Raw genomic sequence first — 20,051 nt, forward strand, 5'->3', positions numbered from 1 at the left:
CTTTGGTGCCCTTTCTTCCTTCCTTCGGGAAGAAAGGCCCTGGGCCATGGTCCTCAGATTTCAGCTCAGAATAAATTCATCCAAATTTTCATTTACAGATTGGTTATGGATTATTTTCATTGACACCTCCAAGCAGATAATCAAATGATTTCCATAGTTAGACCTCAACAACCTCACAGAAAAAGAAAAATCATGCTTTTTCTACACAGGAACCGCAGGACACTTTAGTATGCCTGCTAATCAAGGTCAAGACTCCTGCTGCACAACAAGACCTTACCCAACCTCTCCTTGGTAACCAAAAACCATTATGTTGAACACACTGAGACACAAGTTTTCAATTGCCTATGCCATTCCCCCGCCAACCCCCCCACTCCTCCACCCCTTCACCCTCGTGGTGAGTTGCTTGTCTGCTCTGAAATACTCCTTCTTCAGAAGTTGAAGAGCTGACTTTTGTCGGAGGTGGAAGGGGATTATTAATCCTGGCATTAGAGGGTTAATTACTGCTTCAAAGACTCCTAAACCAAGAGTTCCCAGAAGGCCTAGGAGATTTATGCAAATTTAGCTCTCCCTCCAATTCCCTGCCCCTCACCTCAGGCCAGAGTTCTTGGGCAGGTTGACAGATCAGGTGTGACTTTGATGGAAGGCCACACATCTAATGAGGAACAGCTTCATGATTCAAACAGCATCTTTGTTCTTTTCTTGAATAAGCCTCTCAGCTCTGCTAAGAAAAGCTCTACCCAAAGAGAAGCCTCACGTGTCCTGAACTAACTTACCCAGCACAACCACTGTTGGGTCAGATGAGGCCCGTATTCTATGCAGATTTCTTTCTTCAAGCTAAGAATGTTCTAGATCTTGATTAGCTGTTGTCGTGATCAACTGCATATAGTTGATCAGTTGGAATGTTTAACCCCATGGAACATTTACATCTGAAGAAGCCTGGGTGCTTTTCAGTACCACCCCCCATACGCTCAGAGAAGCAGGTGAGCCTGGGGCTGTTCCCCCTAGAGAGTTGTATATGACCGAGATTATATGAGGATCAGTACGTTGCCCTGATCATTGCCTGAGCCAAAGGAGTCATAGACATCATCGGCTACCCCTCACCACCTTCTTGCCGTTTATATATTCTTTGCCAGGTGCTCCTTTTCAGGTCTGGGGCTGCACTGCAATTCATCTGAACCAGGATCATATGTTAAAAGGGCTGCAAGCCTGGGCTGGACCTTTCTCTGGAATGATAGCAAGGGATAATTGTCAAACAACTTTGAAGCCTCAAATAAAAGGAACCACTCCTCATTTCTTTTCCCAGAGAGCCAATATTTGCTTTCTGGGAGCATTCAGAGTTTGAGCCTGGTCGACCACACAGCATAATGTGCTCCATAATCTTATTCTCCATCACGTAAAGGAGCCTTTTATTTTCTCTCTCTTTCTTTTTCAGGCTCTACTAGTGAGCAAGTTCGTGCCCCTCCTATCCAACTGTGCCTTTCATGATTTTTTTCTTTACTTCAACCATCTTTCTCCTTGTCCTTTGTCTTTCCATCACTAAGGCCCTAACTTCTCGGGTTTAGAAGGTACCAACTGGAAATTCTCTTTGAGTTTATGCTCTCAGCATCCCTAGTGGCCTTTGGAAGTCTCCTTTCATCCTGCCTCCACAGTTCTGTCTGCAGGATGTTTGGGGTAGGAACAGGCAATGTCCCAGCAGGAGGTGGTGTGACACTTCCAAGGGGCAGGATGCCTGGCACACAGTAGGAGCTCAATCAAAGTTGCTTCTGTGTGCGCTTGACAGGCCACCTGCCCTCTCTGGGTGCCAGTAACATCAGCTCTGGCTTTTGCTAATAAAGAAGACAAAGGGGAGGAAGAAGAGAACATGAAGAGGCTCATAAGAAAGGAGAGATGGTGCCAGAAGGCGGGGGAAAAGACCGTGGCATGTGTGCGACAGACTGACCTCTACAATGCATCCATTCCAAATTTTAATTCTAGGAATAAATCTGAAATGTGAGATGGTAAATCCAGAGCCCATGTTGGCTATTAAAAAGTAGGGGCAGGAAGTGATCTTCCTTCTTCACCTATCATGTATTGTGTGCTTTACATCCATCATTTTATCATCCTTATGATGGCCCTGAGCTGGGTGTTATCATCCCTATTTTACAGTCAGGGACACTGATGCTCAGGAAGTTTAGGCAGCCTTGAGCCCTGTCCAAGCTCAAGCAGTGGGTAATGACATTGGGGTTAAACCAAGAGTGGCCTGTACTCAAAGCCTGTGCTTGCTCCCCAGCACCAGGTGGCCCTCGGAAAAGTTCCAAGTTCCACCCACAGACCGAAATGTCCTTTAGTCTCTGCTGAAGACACCAACTCAAGCTTGAGCTGTACTTAGCAGGCAGGACAGAGAGCTGTTGGTTATCAGAGGTCGAACTGTGGTGACTGGTCAAGGATACAAGTGAGGGCAGAGAAGCAGAGCCAGGATCAGCTCATCATATGATGTGAGCTAATTAGCGAGCATTAGGGCTCCAGGGAAGCAGAGGGCTCTTCTCTTTCTATCTTTTGTGGCTTGAGGAAGGAGAGGAGGAAAGAAGGCAGCACTGAAGCCAGCTCTGCGGTACCCCATGGCCTCCCTGAGAGCTTTGCTCTGTGATGGGAAGTTTTGTGAATGTGGAACACATCTTCCCCTTTAATTCTCCAAGGCTGCCCAGAACTGCACAAATATTAGCCGTGGTATGCTATCCCCAGGATGTCTACCAACAGTGGGTGGGGTGGAGACCAGCTGTGGGTGTGCAGGCAGGGTCTGGGGCCTGAGAGCCCATGCCTTTGCCAGGGTCTGCATGTTATTTGATGCATATCAGAGAGTTGGTTGCATGGCTGGGAGGATGGGTGAGGTCACCAGGCCACAGAACAATTGAAGGGAGAGATTCCAGAGCAGGTTGGCACCTGCTAGGATAGGATAGGGGAATGCAAGATGCTGTTGCTCCTTTTTTTTGTGGAAAATAGATGCCTTAGCCCAGCAGCTGCCCCTGAATTGATAAGCCGATCACCCTAGTTCCACTTTTTACTCCTACGGCACATCCATGCAGCACTAGAGTGATCTCTTTACTTAAAACACAAACCAGATCATATTACTCCCTTTGCCAACTCTCCAGTGTGCATACAGTGTGCAATGTACACTTCACGCTGCAGCCGTCAAGGCCCTGCAGGCACCGGCCCTGCCTCCCCTCCCCTTCTACCCCTCTGCACCTCAGTTGCTTTGTTGCAGAGCCACTGCCCCCTCAACTGCCCCCATCCACACCCAGCCCAGACTGGACTCTCCGTAAATACTGGTTGACTGAATGAGTGAGCAAGCGGATCTGAGCTGTTGATTAGATCGGCTCTGCCCACTCAATCTGAAAACCTCAACACTGCCTCGTGGAGTTAGAGTGAGAGTTCAAAAAGATCATTCACAGAGGACGTGCAGCACAGTGCCTGGTGTGAAGCAACCACACCAGAAATGTTGCTATTATTTGTCTTATGGCCATTTGATAATCATAACAACTCGGGGAAGATTAGCGTTTATTGCTGCCCCCACACAAGTACCAATAAGTAACAGGCATGACAGTTTGCAGTTTGCAAAGCGCTTTCTCAGACTTTGTCCACATTGTGACAACATGAACCCCAAAAGGGTGAAGGGCCATGCCCAAGATGACTGCCCCTAAGCGGCTGAGCCAGGACTCAAACTCGCATCTTCCTATTCCAAGTGTAGTGCCATTTAACTCCACACACGTCCCCCCACGCAGCAAGGACTGGTCTTGGGTAGAAATGCAACAGTGCGGAGACTTAGTGATTCCCTAGAAAAAGCTGACTTGGGGCTGCTTCCTAACTGTGTGATCTTATGCACAACACTTAAAGTAAGCCTTAGTTCCACATCTGAGATGGAGGGAATGCCCGTGGCCTGGCTTCCTTCCATCACAGAATGCCGTGAGATTCAGATCAAAGAATGGGTGAAAAAGGGTAATGGGTTTTCAGCAGTTTTCTGTTAAATTCTTTGACAGGGTCTGGCCTCTTCCCATCCCCACAGTGGGCATGCATCCTGCACAGGACAGAGCAAGCAGGGGGCCTGTATGCCCTGCCCTCTGATCACATGGTGTCTGGGAACATCTGACCCCTGGTGGTGACTGGGGAAGGAGTACCGTTGGCCTCAGTCACCAACCAGTCCTGATTCTGGCCCTGGGCCCTGTACGGAAGGAGTGGGGGCAGAAGCTGCCCTTTGCTTTGCCTAACAACACCCTCATTTGGACAATTGCAGGCCCCACTCATGGCTCACATCCCTTGACCTTCCTTTCATCCAGCCAAGAAAGATGACGCACTGGCCCAGCCTCCTCGACCCTTGATATTTTCCTTCCCGGTCTCAATAGGAAGATTGTGGGGATGTTTCCTGGAAAGTGAATGGGGAGCACGTGGCTTGGTTGAATGACATTCTCCTACAGTGGAAAAACTGATGACATCTCAGGCCTCAGCATGTTTGTGTAAAGACAGGAAGGGGATGAATGAACAGACCCTGTGGCTCTCTGGGGAAGGAGTGATTTCGGCAGAAGGACCCACATGGCAAGGAGTGCACAGTTCATCCAGCTCCCCCAAATCTTACAGTCATATGTAACCAGAGTGCAGTCATCAAAGCCAAGAAATGGCATTGATACAACACTATTAACTAATTTAAAGAGCATACTCAAATTTTGCTGGGATCCCACTTTGCTTTTAGTTGCCACATCTCCTTGGACTCCCCAGTTCCCCGATCTGAAACAGTTCCCCAGTCTTTCTTTGTCTTTCATGACCTTGACACTTTGAGTACTGGCCAGTTAATTTGTAAAATGTCTCTCAATTTCGGGTTGTCCTAATGATTAGATTTAGGTTATGCATTTTTGGCAAAAATGATGCTGCGCCCTTCTTGGGGCTGCATGATGTCACTGTCTCGGGCCTCGTGATGGGTACCTAGATCACTCGATTATGGTGACGTTTGCCAGACTTCTCTACCCTAACGTTACCATTTTTCCCTTTGTTTTTAATCACTGTCTTATGGGGAGACACTGTGAGGCTCTGTAGATATCCTATTTCTCATCATATAACTTCACTCACTAAATTTAGTATCCGTCGGTGATCCTTGCCTCAACAGTTATTGCTGGGGTGTTTGCCAAATGGTGATTTGCTATTTCTATCATTTCCTCCACATTTATTGATTGGAATGCTACTGTAAGGAGGAGAGATCCTCTCTCCCCTACTTATGTGCTCAATTAGTTATATCAGTATGAACTCATGGATATTTATTTTAATTGTGGGTTATGATCCATCTCTCTCAGCTTCTGTATTTTGTTGCTTGAATTGCTCCAGCTTTGGGTGCTCCGTTGGGTTGGCTCCTGTGTCCTTTCACCTGCCACCTGGGAGCTTCTTTCAGATACTGACATCTGGGCTCCACAGGAGCTATCCTGGTGTAACTGTTCTGGGGCGGGGCCTGGCTTTCGGATCTTCTTGCAGCTCTCCAGGTGGTTCTGTTGTGTAGCCTGTGTTGAGATCCATCGATGTCGCTCAGTGTCATCAATTTACAGGTGAGGAAACTAAAGCTGAGAGGGGAGGGACTGGTTCAGAGTTACAGGTGTTGAGTCAGGGGGCTAGGACCGTAGCCCTGTCTCCTGATTTCCAGGCCCAGGTCTCGTTACTCCTCCCTCTCTTTCATCACCTGGCTGCCAAATCACATACAAGAGAAAACAGATATTCTGGACCGTGAGTCTTACCTCTGGGGACCCCTGTCGGTCCTTTCAGAGGGTCCATCAGGTCAAAACTGTATCGTTCCCTGTGTGCCTTGTCCTCTGATTGGGTGGTATCTGGGAATAACATTAAGACGCTATTTGCCTTTTGCTCTTCCATTCTCTCACAAATGGAGTTTTCCAGAGGCTACATGGCATGTGATATTCAACAGATTGACCAGAGAAGCAGATATGGGAATTCTGCTGTCTTCTAGGAAGCCAGACATTAAAGAGATCCACAAAATAAAACAATACCATGTTCCTCATTGATCGTTTTCTGGGAAAATATAGTTATTTGTAATAAGAAATGCATTATATATGTTGACATGTAAATAGGCTTATTATTTTAATGAATTAATAAATGAACATTTTAAGTATTTCTCATACTAAATATTGACAGATAGAACCCATACAAAATACTTTGGGCTTCTCAATAGTTTTTAAGAGTGTAAAGAGTTCTCTGGACCAAAATGATTTTGTAGAATATTCTAGAAATTGTTTTCTAGGATATTCAGACCAAATGGGATATAACAACTTAAAAAAAAATAGATGTACCCTCTACCACTGTCAAATGGCTGGAATCTTGGAAAGGCGCCATCATCCCCAGCCTCACCACAGGGAAGTAGGCTTCTAATAGCTGACTTCCACAAAAATAAACATAGAAGAACTTTCCAGAATACACACAGGCCAAAAGCAGTGTGACTCACACATTGTGAAAATAACGGAGATTTCAAAAATGAACTTGACTATTTTTTAAGTTTATGAAAAATAACAGGATAATTAAAATATCTGATGAAGAAATTGGTCTTGCAAGGAGCTGTGATACAAATGTAATCCTCAAGTGGTGGCTGGATCTCAGGGAGAGCAGAATAAATTCCACCCAGGAGAAGGAGCGTCTTTAGCACCAGGGACTAGCCTGGCAGGTAGGAGCAGTTTGCGCTGGGGAATCTTGAAGTGTTTTAGCCCCAAGGTTTAAAGAGGCAGTGATAGAAATGTAGATGGCATGTTGGGTTTTAGTACAAATGAGTTAGGGTGAAAAAGTGTCTTGAGCACCCGTTGTGTGTCTGGTGCAAACATGATAAGATAGTAAGATCCAGTCCCTGCCTTCAGGTACCTGTGGTCTCCAGGGGGCCCGAAGGAGGGACACTTTCAGGACAATGCGGTGAGTGCCAGGCTGCAGGGCTGAAGTGAGGGCCTCCCTGGAGAGGAGGCACCACACCTCAGCCAGGACTTCTCACAGGCCAGAGCCTGGGGGAACCGGGCCTCATCTCAGCCCTCTCCAGCCTGGCTGTGCGTGAGAATCACCTGGGGAGGGCTAACCCAACACTGATACCTGTGCCATCTCCCTTCTGGGAGTGGGGTGGGCAGGGGAGGGCTGGCTGCCTGTAGCTTTTAAAAGCGTCCAGGTGATTTCCACACGCAGCCAGGGCTGAGGACTATTCTAAATCAGACTTTCCTGGGTCTGCTATGGCCTCCAGCAAGGAGCAGCAACATAATTCATGGGGTCCAATGCAAAGAGAAAATCTGTGGCCTCTTGTTCAGAAAACTATTAAGATCTTCAAGACAGCAACAGAAGAGCATTGAACCAAGTGCGAGACCCTTCTGAGCCCAGGTTACAAGCCCACAAAGCAAGCCCTCTCTCAGACTATTATTTCCCCAGCAAGCTCCTTAGAAGGACCCACAGCCAACTTCTCATCCTCGATGACTCTCTTAAGTAGAATCACGGGCTAGCTCCCCACAACACCTGGCCCTCTGGTCCTCAGAATGAACGAAGTCATCTCCAAAGCAGGAGGCAGCCGGGAAAGAGCTGTGCTCTTTGCACACCTGCTCTCCTTCGAGGAATGATCTCATGCTTCCTCCAAGCCCCGTGTGTGCTGGCATCTGGTTGCAGGCCCGACCTCGCATCTGTCTCTGCAGTCCGTCCCCTTCCTTGGCCCACCCTTGCCCCAGAGGGACTAACCAGGGGAACCAAGTCTGCTGCTCAATTCCTTGGCAAGTGCTGATCCCTAATGGCTATTTCCCAGTTGGAGCTGAGATCTTACAGAATGAGGAGGTGAAGAGAAGGCGAACTGTTTCTCCAGCCAGCCCATGGGATGGAAAATTCCCATCGTGGACTGTGGTGATTTGTCATTTTACAAGGGTTTCTGGAATTGTACTACCAGCTACTGTCCACAACACCTATGTGGGCCTGTGCAATGGACAAAGTGGCTACAGGGCTGGGGCCCTCTGCACACCAGCAGTGCTGGGGGAGCCTCCGGACCTACCTGCACCCGAACTTTGGCACCAGATACGGGCTGTGTCTTGGACAGGACATACTCTCTTATTTATGCTCTTGATTTCTGTCCAGTTGACTTCACACCTGGGAGGTGGCGCTTCATAAAGAGTGGGTTTTTTTTGGAAAGAAGGAAAGCATTTATGTGATCAGGAAGGACAAAGAATAAAGCTTATTTATCTTTGCTCCCTCCCCAGTCCTGAGCCAGGGCCCCACAGGCAGCAAGTAGTTAATAAATATTTACTGAATCAAATCACCTCATAAATTACCCCAGACTTTCAGAACATCTAAGACCAAATGTTCATTTTATGGACGAGGCACAGGGCCTAGAGAGTGGGTGCCCTCCGTCTGAGCTCTAGGAAGGGTGGAGGCCCTGGCTGCTCATTAGAATCCCTTGGGGAGCTTTGCCACACACGCTCAGGCTGTGCACCTGACCCATTAAATCAGCATCTTGGAGGGTGGGGCTTGGGTGCAGGTATTACAGCTCTGCAGGTGATCCCAGGGATCTGGTTGGAGAGCTCTGGCCCCAGAGGGAAGGAGAGGCAGAGCCTACACCTGGGGACCCGGCTCATCCCTCACAAGCAGGGGTGCCTGTGAGGTCACAGGAAAGGGGCTTCAAGGCAGAGTTTGCAAATGGATATCTTTGGGGCGATCCACTGGCGGGAGAACCGCTGGATGTATTAATGGGTGTTCATCTCGTGTCTACCTGGCCCTGCTGAGGAACTGGTACTGGTGGCTGGAGGCGCAGGACAGGCTGAGGGGCAGCGACTTGCCCTGAGAGGGCCCTGAGCCCTGACCTGAGAGAATGAGGGATTTGCTCTTAGGGAGCTGGGACTAGACGGGGTCCCTGTGCTCTGCAGCCAGTTTTCTTCAGACTCCTGCTGCCTTCTTGTAATCAACAAGGGAGCTGAAATATGTGGGGAGCTTAGTCTTTTGGGGTTGATTACCCAGCAGCAATTTCTTTTAACATAATAATTCAAAGCACACATAAATTAGAGAGACTAGAATGATGCACACTCGTGTCGCCATCGTGAGATACCTGGCCATCCCCTCAGGGCTCTGCTTACCTGTTCTCCGCCCACTCTGCAGTCCCAGACACCATACCATTTCATCTGCTTCTCTAAAGTCATCATCAAAATGCCATTTTCACACCTAAAAAATAATTCCTTCATATCATTAAATATCCAGTCAGTGTAACTGTCTCATTATTTATTTTTACAGTTTATTTACTCAAATAAGGACCCAAACAGGGTTTACACATTGCATTTGATTAATGTGACTCTGAAGTCATTTTTAGTCTATAGTTTCATCATTAATGAGCTATAATACTTCAATAAAGAGAAACTTTCCCTCATCAACTGTGGAGCTTGGGATTCAGCTCCTATAGGAAAGGAAGGTTAGATGCTACATTCTTTTCCTTTAGATACCAGTTTGCAGAATAATGAACTGGTTATCTAGCATCCTCCAAATATATCAGTGTGTGTTTTTATTTATCTATTTTGAGTATCATTAACTCTTGGCTTTTACCATGTTTGACATATTTCCATCTGTTTCAGTTAGCATTATTATTAATGCCCAAATTTGCCCTCTTTGGCCAGCAGGCACTTCCTTGAGCTGGCTCCTGAGTCCTTTTGACCTGACCTCAGTGGTCTTTGAAAGCTTCGTTGCTTTATGGTATCTCAAGATGCCCAGGCTCGCCATCTTCCTGTCCTGCCCCAGACCTGGAATCAGCCACTTGTCCAAGAACCTCTGGTTCCTTTTAGTGGTAAATGGTTTTCCATTATCTGGGCACTTGGGTGCTCATTGCTACTGGCTGGCCATTATTTCTACCATTTTCAATGGACAGAACTAGCAAGTGGCTCTCTTCTTTGTTTTTTTTTTTGTTTTTTTTTTTTAAGACCACATACATCATGAATTCATACTGATTATTTTTAGCTCAAATTTAGGATTATGGGGATTTTAGTTAACTTTTAAAATTTTATATTTATATATATTTTCTTTTACAGTGAAAATCTTGGTTCCTAGCAATACTATCATAATTACTTGTATGCTTTGTCTTACAATAAATGCAATAATTTCAGAAAATAAGCCAATATTATTACTAACAATATGGCAAAAGCAATTAAAGACATTTTATTGTTCTCTTTGTCTTTAGAATATATAGTATTAAGAATACACATTATAATTACCTGAAATAGTTCCTCTCTGTGTAATTAATCCACAGACTTGATATGTTAAGTTCATTTGCTTCATTTTCCCTTTGATTTTCAGAAATTGCTCTCTTTTTTTTGAGGAAGATTAGCCCTGAGCTAACATCTGCTGCCAATCCTCCTCCTTTTTTCTGAGGAAGACTGGCCCTGAGCTAACATCTATGCCCATCTTCCTCTACTTTATGTGTGGGATGCCTGCCACAGCATGGCTTGCCAAGCAGTGCATAGTTCCGCACCCAGGATCCGAACTGGAGAACACTGGGCCGCTGAAGTGCAACATGCGAAGTTAACCACTGTGCCACCAGGCCGGCCCCTAGAAATTGCTTTTTGTATTTTTAATTTTTATAATTATGTAAAACATTAACTTGGTTCCAAATCAAGCATATCGTATAAAATAAAATATATTCAAAGAAATCGCACTTCCATCCAAGTCCCATCCATGTTCCCTCCCTCCCCCTGTACGTTGCCATTTTACTTTTAGGATTTATATTTTGAAAGAATTAGTTTTTGATATAAGCATATGCGTGTGTCTCTGTATGGCTTCACCTTATTCGATAAAAGGTAGCAGAACTCTACAGGTTGTTCTCCACCTTTCTTTTCTCACTGAACATAATGTTCTGGAGAAAAGTCCCGCATCAGTGCATGTAGATGCTCGTATGCCTCTGTAACAGCTGCACAGAACTCGATCGTGGAACTGACCATGGAATATTCAGTCAGCCCCACCATGGACATTTAGGTTGTTTCTTGTATTTTGTTCTTACAAATAGAGCAACAGTGAAGAGTTTTGTGCGTGCATCTTAGAATTTTTTCTGGCCAGTGAATTTTGGGGATAGATTTCTTGAAGTAGGATTGTGGGACAAGGGTAAATGCATAATGATTATGCAGGATATTGGCAAATTCTCCTCCATCAGTGTAGCTGGAGGAAGCGAGATTAGTTGGACAAGGCTTCTTGAGGATGCACATTTTGAGCCAAGTTTCTACTTTTAAGAGTTCAGTTGCTGATATATTTTGGTAAATCATATCATTAATCAAAAATGATTTGCTTCTTGTCCAAAACAATCTAATTAATTCCCACAGGTGGATGGGTTTGCATCTCAAGATTTTTTGTTATTTTAGATTTGTAAATTTCTGCACCCAGCTTTAGTTTAGAACAGAATCCTTTCTGAATGACTTCCAAGGAATCGCTGTTACGAATTTATTGTGCAAAAAGAATGGATTAAATGCTGGGCTAAACACTGTTCAGGATAAGAAAAATATGAGACATCCTTATCTTGGCTTTCCAGAAGCTTATAATCCAGCTGAAGAGATAAGACTGAAAAACAACTATAACATAAAATAGTATGTAATATAGGCAAGTGAGAGCTGCAGAGAAATCTCACCACAACAGGAGGATGTTTCAAGCTAGATTGATCAGGAAAAGCTTCAGAAAAAATGGGATTGACTAGACTTGAGCTGGTGAAGGAAGCACGTTTCACCTGGGAGGGATACGAGCAAAGATGGGGGCACATGAGGTTTGGGAAATCAGTGAGATTTGGGCCACCAGCTATGATGATGTGAAAAGGTTCACACCTGGGGACAATCCTGGGAACGAGGGTAGGCTGGGCTGGGAGAACTGGGATGGGTAGAGTCTGGACTGCCCAAGAGTCAGCAGGAAGCCACTGCGGGTGGTGAGACGAGGGGTTCTGTGATTAAACTGGGGCTGTGGTGAGATCAACTGGTCCGGTGTACTGAGACTGGCTTGTGGAGAACTTGGAGCAGGGAGAGCTGATAGGAGGGTCCCAGACTTGCCAGATTAATGCAATAGGAAGGAAGGGCTGCCCCTGAAGAGGAGGGCACAGGTGGGGTTGATGACCTGACTGTCAAGGCAGAAGAGGGACAAAGGGTGAGACTGTGAGATTCTGCACCTGCAGTGCTGGGAGGATGGGAACTGCATCAGCCAACAGGGAGAGATGCCGGAGCTGCAGTATTTGTTCTTCCACAGATTTCCCACGGAAAGAAAAACACTGCCGATACTGTCTTGCTTAAGTGTGGGTGATCTGGGTAGTGGCAATGACTGAAGAATTCAGATGGATCAACTGTTGATGAGATTGTCTAAGCACAGCTATGAAGCACCCCTGGGTTCCCAAGTATCCCCTTGTGTTGATGGAGAAGGCTGCCCAGACTCTCTGTGTCTCTCACTGTGCAGAGGTCAGGGACCCTCCCTGGAAATCACGCTAAGTTACTCCAGACTCCACTGGGAGGTTTGGGAAATTTCATAGTTGAGGTGGACATCTGGCCAGCCAGCATCATTTCATCCTATTCTTAATAACAGCCTCTTAAAATTCATCCCTCCCCCATGTTCAGACCCTGTGGTCCAGGAGAAGAAAATCCACTCCTGGCTCCAGCGGGTGGTGATTAACCAAGGGTCATAACCCACACTATATTTCTGGCCAAGTAAGTGGTTCAGGAATGAGCACTGAAACCCAGTTTGGGACATCAGTTGTGCCATTGGGGAAGCAGTCTCTCTCTAGTAGACTTGAACCTGAGAGGATGTCGGGCTGAAGTGACTGAGGGCTTCCAGTGAATCCTGTGAATCAAGTCAACACAGGAGAGCACAAGTTGTCTCTTAGTAATTTACTTTAAAAATGTTTTGGCATGAAGAGTGTAGTCTATGAGTGTAGATCCTGGGACTTACTAGCTGGCATTTGAAGTACCCTCCTCAGAAATCCACCCTCCACAGGAAGTTGCTTAAGCCTCTTATATAATTTATCAGTGAAATGAGAAAGGTGGAAGACAAGTGTGCTCTCCTGTCTTTCCTTTGTTTAAACAGAATATAGAAATCCCGCCAGCCTGATGGGCCAGTCCTTGAAGACAGCTCTGGAGGTCTGTACTCTTCTGGTCCTGCACGCCCCTTTCCCAGAGAATGACATTGTGAGCTCCCCCGAGAGTGAATCTTTCAAAGTGCTCATTGGAGAACCCCAAGACAGAGTGGGGCATTGCAGAGCTTACAACAATATGTTCTGTAAGAGAGGAGATATAATTTTCCCTCTACCCTTCTAATTTCTTGGCTGAGACCTCTGGAATAAAGGACAGATTAACAAGAGGAAGACAAACAGAAATTTACTAACATGTATCCGTCATGTACACATGGGAGACAGCCGGGAAAAACTGAGTAACTTCCAGAGATGGTTTAGAACTCAGGCTTCAACACCATCTTAATAGAGAAAGACGAGAGAGGATATACTTTTAGGGGAAAGTAAATGATTTTTAGGAAAGATGAATGGGCACTTAGAATAGATGCGAGGTATGACATTTTGTGACAAAGTTGGTCTGAGTGTGGTGTTGACGCCTAGCCTCCTGTGACAGAAGTCAATCCCCCCTGGATGATGAAACATCTGGGGACAGGATTTCTGACAACTGAGTTCCTTTTGGAGGATCTGTCTTTAGGCAGGTAAGAGGCGTTCAGAGAAAGCCTCTCTCAGCATTTGCTGTTGTTCAAGTGCCCACAGCTCAAGATACACAGATGGAAGCAGCATATTTTGGGTGGCATGTCCTGAACTCCTGCAACCTTATTTTGGGATGGCATATTCTGCTACACTTTAGTCCCATGATTTTTGTGTGTGTGTCTGCTGAGTGTATTTTTACACATTTGTCAGGTTTTGGTCCAAGGCTTGCTTTCATCATTATATACTCCCTGACAGTGGGGGGGCGGGGGGCGCAGAGTCCCACTTACCTCTTACAGCTGGTGGTGCTGATGTTCGTAAGAACTCATGGTTGTGGAATGGCCACATTGCCCGCAGGGCTCAACTGAGAGACGAAGGGAAATCCAGTTCTGATGACATCCGTTGAGCCCTGAATTCAACTGTGGCCATGGACTTTTTCAATTACAGGGGCTGTACATTCCCCTTTGGCTTAGGCCTTTTTTTTTTTTTTTAACATCTGTGAAAGAAGAATCCTAACTGATCAGCTCTTCCTAATACTACATATGAGGCTCTAACAATGTGGGAAAACAAAGTGCACCCATAACCTGTGGTTTCTGTCATCCCTAAGAAAACAAACATGTAACACACATGCACACTCTAATTCACTCCACTTTATTTGGGGATGTATATTACAGATAACACCACTCACAAACATACAGTGGACATTGAAAACTAAGGCCATTCTGTGAGTTATTTTTAAAACTTGGGTTTTGTACATAATGATCGTTTAAAAAATAAATCACCAAAACCAAGATTCTCTTCTGAATTTAAAGTAGGTACCAGACAACTTTAGAGCCATATCTGATCTGAAGCTCATCAAGACAAGACCATTTTCGTTTCTACAGCATAAATAACGGCTGTAAGGCAACCGCCCCCTCGGGGTCAAGCCCTCTTCTCCAGGTGCCATCACAAAGCAGTGTTCACCACAGTGACCAGTGTTTATAAACCAATTTCCTCCCAATGAGTAGCAAAAAGAGAATTTTCCCTAAGAAACACATTGCAGAATTCTTGGAACAAGAAAAAGAAAGGGAATCGTAACTAAGGCACTGAAAACACATTTTTATAAAGTGTAAACAATTTAACACCAACAGGCTCCCTCCATTAGAGTCTCTATTATAAAAGTGCACAAGGGCATCGTGGTCGGGTGAGTCCAGGTGAGACGGGAATGTCTTCCTCTCTGCAGAATTCACCCTCGGCTACCACGTACAATTTCCGACACGGAACTGTGGAAGTAACTGATTTCAAAGTGACTCAAGTGGAAGCTATATTCCCCTAATCTGCATTGTAATAGTATACTAAACAAGCAAGGATTTTATTAGGAGTTTGAAATTATGGGCTCTAACAATTTATTTTTCTCTTAGTCTTTGACCATGTTCTCCCAGTGAACTTCACAATTGCGTTGGCTCCTTTCATCAAGGACGTCTGGTGGAAGCAGCTGTGACCTAGTCAGCGCTTTCCTTGGAGATACATATTCTAAGTATGAAGGTTCATGTCCCATATAAACCACACTTGCTTTAATTCAAGTGTTTCCGAATGGTAAAGATTTAACAATTGGACATATAGCACTGTAAACATTTGGAAGTCCATTGAGTTGACCTTCCAAGGACTGTGAGGGTGTTGAGCAAGAAGAGCGTGTCTAGATGCAGCGAGACAAGCAGCTGCTGAGTGCAGAGTGATGAAGCAGGATGGTGGGGAGGGGGTCATTCCTGACTCCAAGCACAATGCCGAAGCGAAATTCCTACTTGACATTTTGTGACCAATTTTAGACAGCTCTAAGTTTCAAATCATGCATATTTCTTCAAAATTTTTTTAAATAAGAGAAAAGATAAATGCGTAGGAAAACACAAATAATTACAATTTTAAAAGAACCCTTATTGCAAAAAATCCAAAAAACTTCTTTTTGAAATAATTCCTAATTCTTAAGGCAAGTACAATGTCTATATTCTTCAGTTTTAGTGCTTAGGAATTTTGGGAAGTAAAAAAAGTTTGCATTTTATCTTAAACATGTTTTTTATGATCAAAAGAAAAAAAACGGCACAGGTGGTCTTCTGACGTCTATATTGGCGTGAGGCTAAATGCTGAGATTTTATGAATAATGAAGGGCTTCTATCAAAATGTTTGGTCAGTGCAAGGACAAGGGGCTTCGGTTTTCTGGTCTTATGGATGTAATGGTTTGGCACAGAAAGGAGCGCGGGGACACAGCTGAGGGACGGGGCCAGAAGGGAGGGCCCTCACCTCAGAGTCAAGTGCCAGCACCCCATCTGGGCCAGCGCTCACGAGCCCCACATGCGCTTCTTGTCCCGGGAGTTCGTTAGGAAATAGAATTGGGCCTGTAAGAAAAGAAAAGAGACTTCCCCTTTTACAGGTTTCAGAGAGTTAAAGAGGATATGCCATTAAATGGAAGTTAGAGTTTGAACAAGGAGCCAGAAGAAGCTGGAGAAAGGGCAGAGGGGCCGCACTATAAAAACCTGTGGGGTGGAAACACAGCTTTTCTCTTTTACCCAGGACAAATGCAATCCTGATTGTTAAACTATTTCCGTGTTTCCAAATATAACCAAAGGAAGTCTGAGAGAAACCTAAATTAGAAGCCTCTTTTATTAAGGAAAAAAAGGTTAAAAAAAACCCCTTAAAAACCACGAAGCTAAAGAGCTGGGTCTGGAGCAGATGTGCATAATAACTAATTAGTAGCTCCTGGCAAGATTCAAAGCCGCCTCGACGGAGCAGTTAAATATAGTTGGTGCATTTCAGTAGAGGCGCTAGTTAGTACTCTTCCAATAAAAGTGATGTGTCAACAGTGTTCTGCCACAACCAGTACTTTCCGAAAGCATCTGCTCGGCGAGTTCAGTTCATGATGTGCTTACCTTTCATGGCAATGCATGTTTCAATTATTGGGTAAAAGTCACTGTCGAGCAAAACTGCGATGTAATTAAGGAGAAGGCATTCATGCCAAACGAGTCTATAAAGCAATAAACAGCTTTTGAGGCTGGTTCAAGGCAAGAGTAAAGCTGACAGGTTTGCTAACAGCTAAAGACTTTTAATTGCCTCATATTTTCTGCTGCTCTGACCAGCATCCCCATTACATGACAAAAAAAGCAGTGCACAGCTCCAGCAGAGTGGAAACAATGACCACACAGTTCTTTTGCCTCACAAGGAGACTGGAGCTGTTGGTTTGCTAGATTTTCCATTGACACCAAATGACAGGAATATTTACATGAACAATTGGTCAAAAGTGGGTTTAAATTTCACTACTGAAAGAGGAAGGCTGGGACTAAAAAAGAGAGAGATCCCTTGCTATCATTAAAAAAGAGTCATTTTTGTGTTATCATTTGGTTTTAAGAGTAAAATCTGTCAAGGCTACAGGGTTGAATAATTTAGGATAAACCATTACTACCCTGTCTGCAGAGGTTGCTGCTGTCATTTTAATGGCAGAAGTTAGATACCCATGCGCTTGGAGAAAATACAATAACCTTCCTTTTTTGGGCAGGTTTTAAAGAAATATTTCAGAAGACATAACTTCAAAAGAGAGTTTCTGACTGCAATAACAGAACATTCTTCTATGCTTTCCTTTAAAAAAGTGACTTGATGTGTATCATTTTTAACACACCAAAGCTACCCTTGCCAACAAGCTGTAACAAACCAAGATTACGTGGAAGCGAGGGACTAAACTATTAATTCCTATCTAAAAATTCAAATTAAGGTTTCTAAGTGGAGAGCCTGTGGTTGCTCCCTGAGACACGGTCAGGTCTTATTTTCCACGTGAAAAAACGGCACAGGTGGTCTTCTGACGTCTATATTGGCGTGAGGCTAAATGCTGAGATTTTATGAATAATGAAGGGCTTCTATCAAAATGTTTGGTCAGTGCAAGGACAAGGGGCTTCGGTTTTCTGGTCTTATGGATGTAATGGTTTGGCAAAGAAAGGAGCACGGGGACACAGCTGAGGGACGGGGCCAGAAGGGAGGGCCCTCACCTCAGAGTCAAGTGCCAGCACCCCATCTGGGCCAGCACTCACGAGCCCCACATGCGCTTCTTGTCCCGGGAGTTCGTTAGGAAATAGAATTGGGCCTGTAAGAAAATCTTGTGTGTACCTTGTCTGTGAACAGCCTGATGATTGTTTAATAATCCTCTGGCCTGAGTTATTTCACAGCAATTGCTCCCTGCTACGCATATTGAAATTACATTCAGAGATTTAAAAAAAAATTTGTGTGTGTAGCAATATTTTTCCACAAAACTAAGTGCAAAATATCTTTAACAAATAACGATGATAGTAAGAAATATTTGACAGTCATGCAAAAAATGCATCTCAGTTTACAAAGGCTTAGAACATTTCCAAAATATCCCCTAGGTTTCTACACTGTGAACCTTACAATCTTACTCATTTTTCTTTGCATTTAAATGTGGCTGTTTGTGCAACAAACGGTAACATGCAAGTTCGATGATCTCCAGTCCACCAAATATCCTCTCTTGCAGCATGAAGATGACAATGGTGATTATAAAATACCACCTAACAAGATTGTACAAATATATGAGTAGGCACATTGCAGGGCTGAACAGGGTCCAATATAGTATTGAGAGAAACTTGACCACAAGGACCCTGAGCTCAGACTTGCAAGGTGGAATTACAGTCTGTCCAGTAAAGTAAAAATTCTTCTCCCCTTGGTAGAAGGAGCGCAGCCTCTCTTCTTTTTCCTCCCACCGCTTGTGGCACCAGAGCTGGAGGTCCTCCTTGGATGTGGGGAGGGTGTCTATTGGGTACCGGTGGACGTGGAAGTGTATCTCCTTGGGGAAGTTCCCATAGAGGAGGTGCCTCTCTGTCTGAGGAATGTTGTAAGGGTATGCCACCGTGATGTCATGGACAGCATCAAGGTTCTTACCTAGGTTTTGGAAAAGATAAAAATACAGATTGAGTAATGATCAATTCGGGCAGCAATGCTGACTCACACTGCAAGGCAGAACCAAAACAGGAAACAATCAGGACAGAGTGAACCCTGATGAATAAATAGGGCTATAAATACTGGTGTGCCTGGGCACTGGGTCAATATTTACCAGTCGTTTTTAGTTTTTTATCTGCTTGCTAATTACCTCGAAGACCTTTAGAAAAAAATTATCTTTATTTGTAGAAACAGTAATCTGCCATTCTAGAACTAAATGGACAAACACATTAAATTGGATTTGAGACAAGAATAAAAGAGCAAAGGACTAGCCCTTTTACACCAAAGGGATTCACTGTGTTGACACCTCCTATTAATACACCCTCCTCTCCAAATAGAAACACAGACTTTCTCACCTTTAACCCAATACTACCGTGACAGCTACTGGAAAGAAAAACTCAGAATCAGATTTGATAAAGTGGTCAGAAACACATGACAACTTCCATATGATTTTTTTATTTTTAATAATAAGGCAACTTGAAGTCCGGGTAAGACCCTGACCAGATAGTACACCATCATCCTTAGAAATCTCATGATTAATTACTTTGGAGTTAAGTGTCTTCAGCCATGTCATCTGCCAGATGCTGGAGATAGAGAGATGAATAAAACATGGTCCCTAACCTCACTCAAGAGTTCACAACAGAATCAGGGAGACAGGCATGCACAGGGCCCTAAACAAACCACAGAGATTTATGGCAGAGGATAGGTAGGCGGGGGAGGATGGTGCTGGCTCCGCAGGTGGAGCGGTGGGAGAAGAATGTCCAGCACAGCGGGGCTGAGGGCACTAGAAGTAGGGTGAGGCATACAGGATAGGCCCTCATTGACAAACTTTAGAATCTGAACTCAGTTCTGTAGGTGGTAGAGAAGCACCTTAAATGGTAGAGAATGCTTAAAGATTCTTAAACAGAGAAGGGACCAGAATATGTTACATTTTAGCAAGGATTACCTTAGGGCAATGACAAGAATGGTTTGGAAAGGACCAGGGTAAGAGAGGTATAAACAGTAATTTGATGGTCATTACAAGGAAAGAAAGGCAAGAAATGAAGAGGAGGTAGGGGCCAAAGGAAGTGACATGTCCAAAAAAATTACAAGGAAGAACTGATGTGACAGAGTGTGGTCAACTGGAAGTGGGAGGGAGGACAGGGTGGCATGAGGCCAGGTTTGTTTCAGACTCAGTGTACTTGAATGGATGGTGGGACCTCTGAGATTAGAAATGTAAATGGAGTGTTAGATCTTTAAGAATTCATGAGAATCACCTAATTGAATCCTGTATACAAGGCCCAGAGAGGTTAAGTTTTTTGCCCAAAGGCACATGGCGTTGTTGGTGCATGGTCTCTGAACGTTGCTTTCTTCCATATATCTTCAGTGAGAGTGAATCTACGTGGACTCTGATTTGTTACAGAACTATATGATGTAAGTA

The 20,051-nt window shown here is 44.6% G+C and overlaps 1 protein-coding gene across 6 annotated transcripts in view; it reads right to left on the bottom strand.

The window, feature by feature from the left end:
* Window positions 1-14,293: 14,293 nt before the first annotated feature.
* The window catches only part of LCLAT1 (lysocardiolipin acyltransferase 1), a 189,664-nt gene continuing 183,906 nt past the window's right edge, over window positions 14,294-20,051 (bottom strand). For all 6 annotated transcript variants that reach the window (XM_046662150.1, XM_046662151.1, XM_046662156.1 and 3 more), the window contains one exon: window positions 14,294-18,574. In XM_046662150.1, coding sequence (XP_046518106.1) covers window positions 18,072-18,574 — 503 coding nt within the window. In that variant the 3' untranslated portion in view covers window positions 14,294-18,071. The remainder of the gene's footprint in view (window positions 18,575-20,051) is intronic.

The sequence above is a fragment of the Equus quagga genome, chromosome 5 (genome assembly GCF_021613505.1).
Source record: "Equus quagga isolate Etosha38 chromosome 5, UCLA_HA_Equagga_1.0, whole genome shotgun sequence".
NCBI lineage: Eukaryota > Metazoa > Chordata > Mammalia > Perissodactyla > Equidae > Equus > Equus quagga.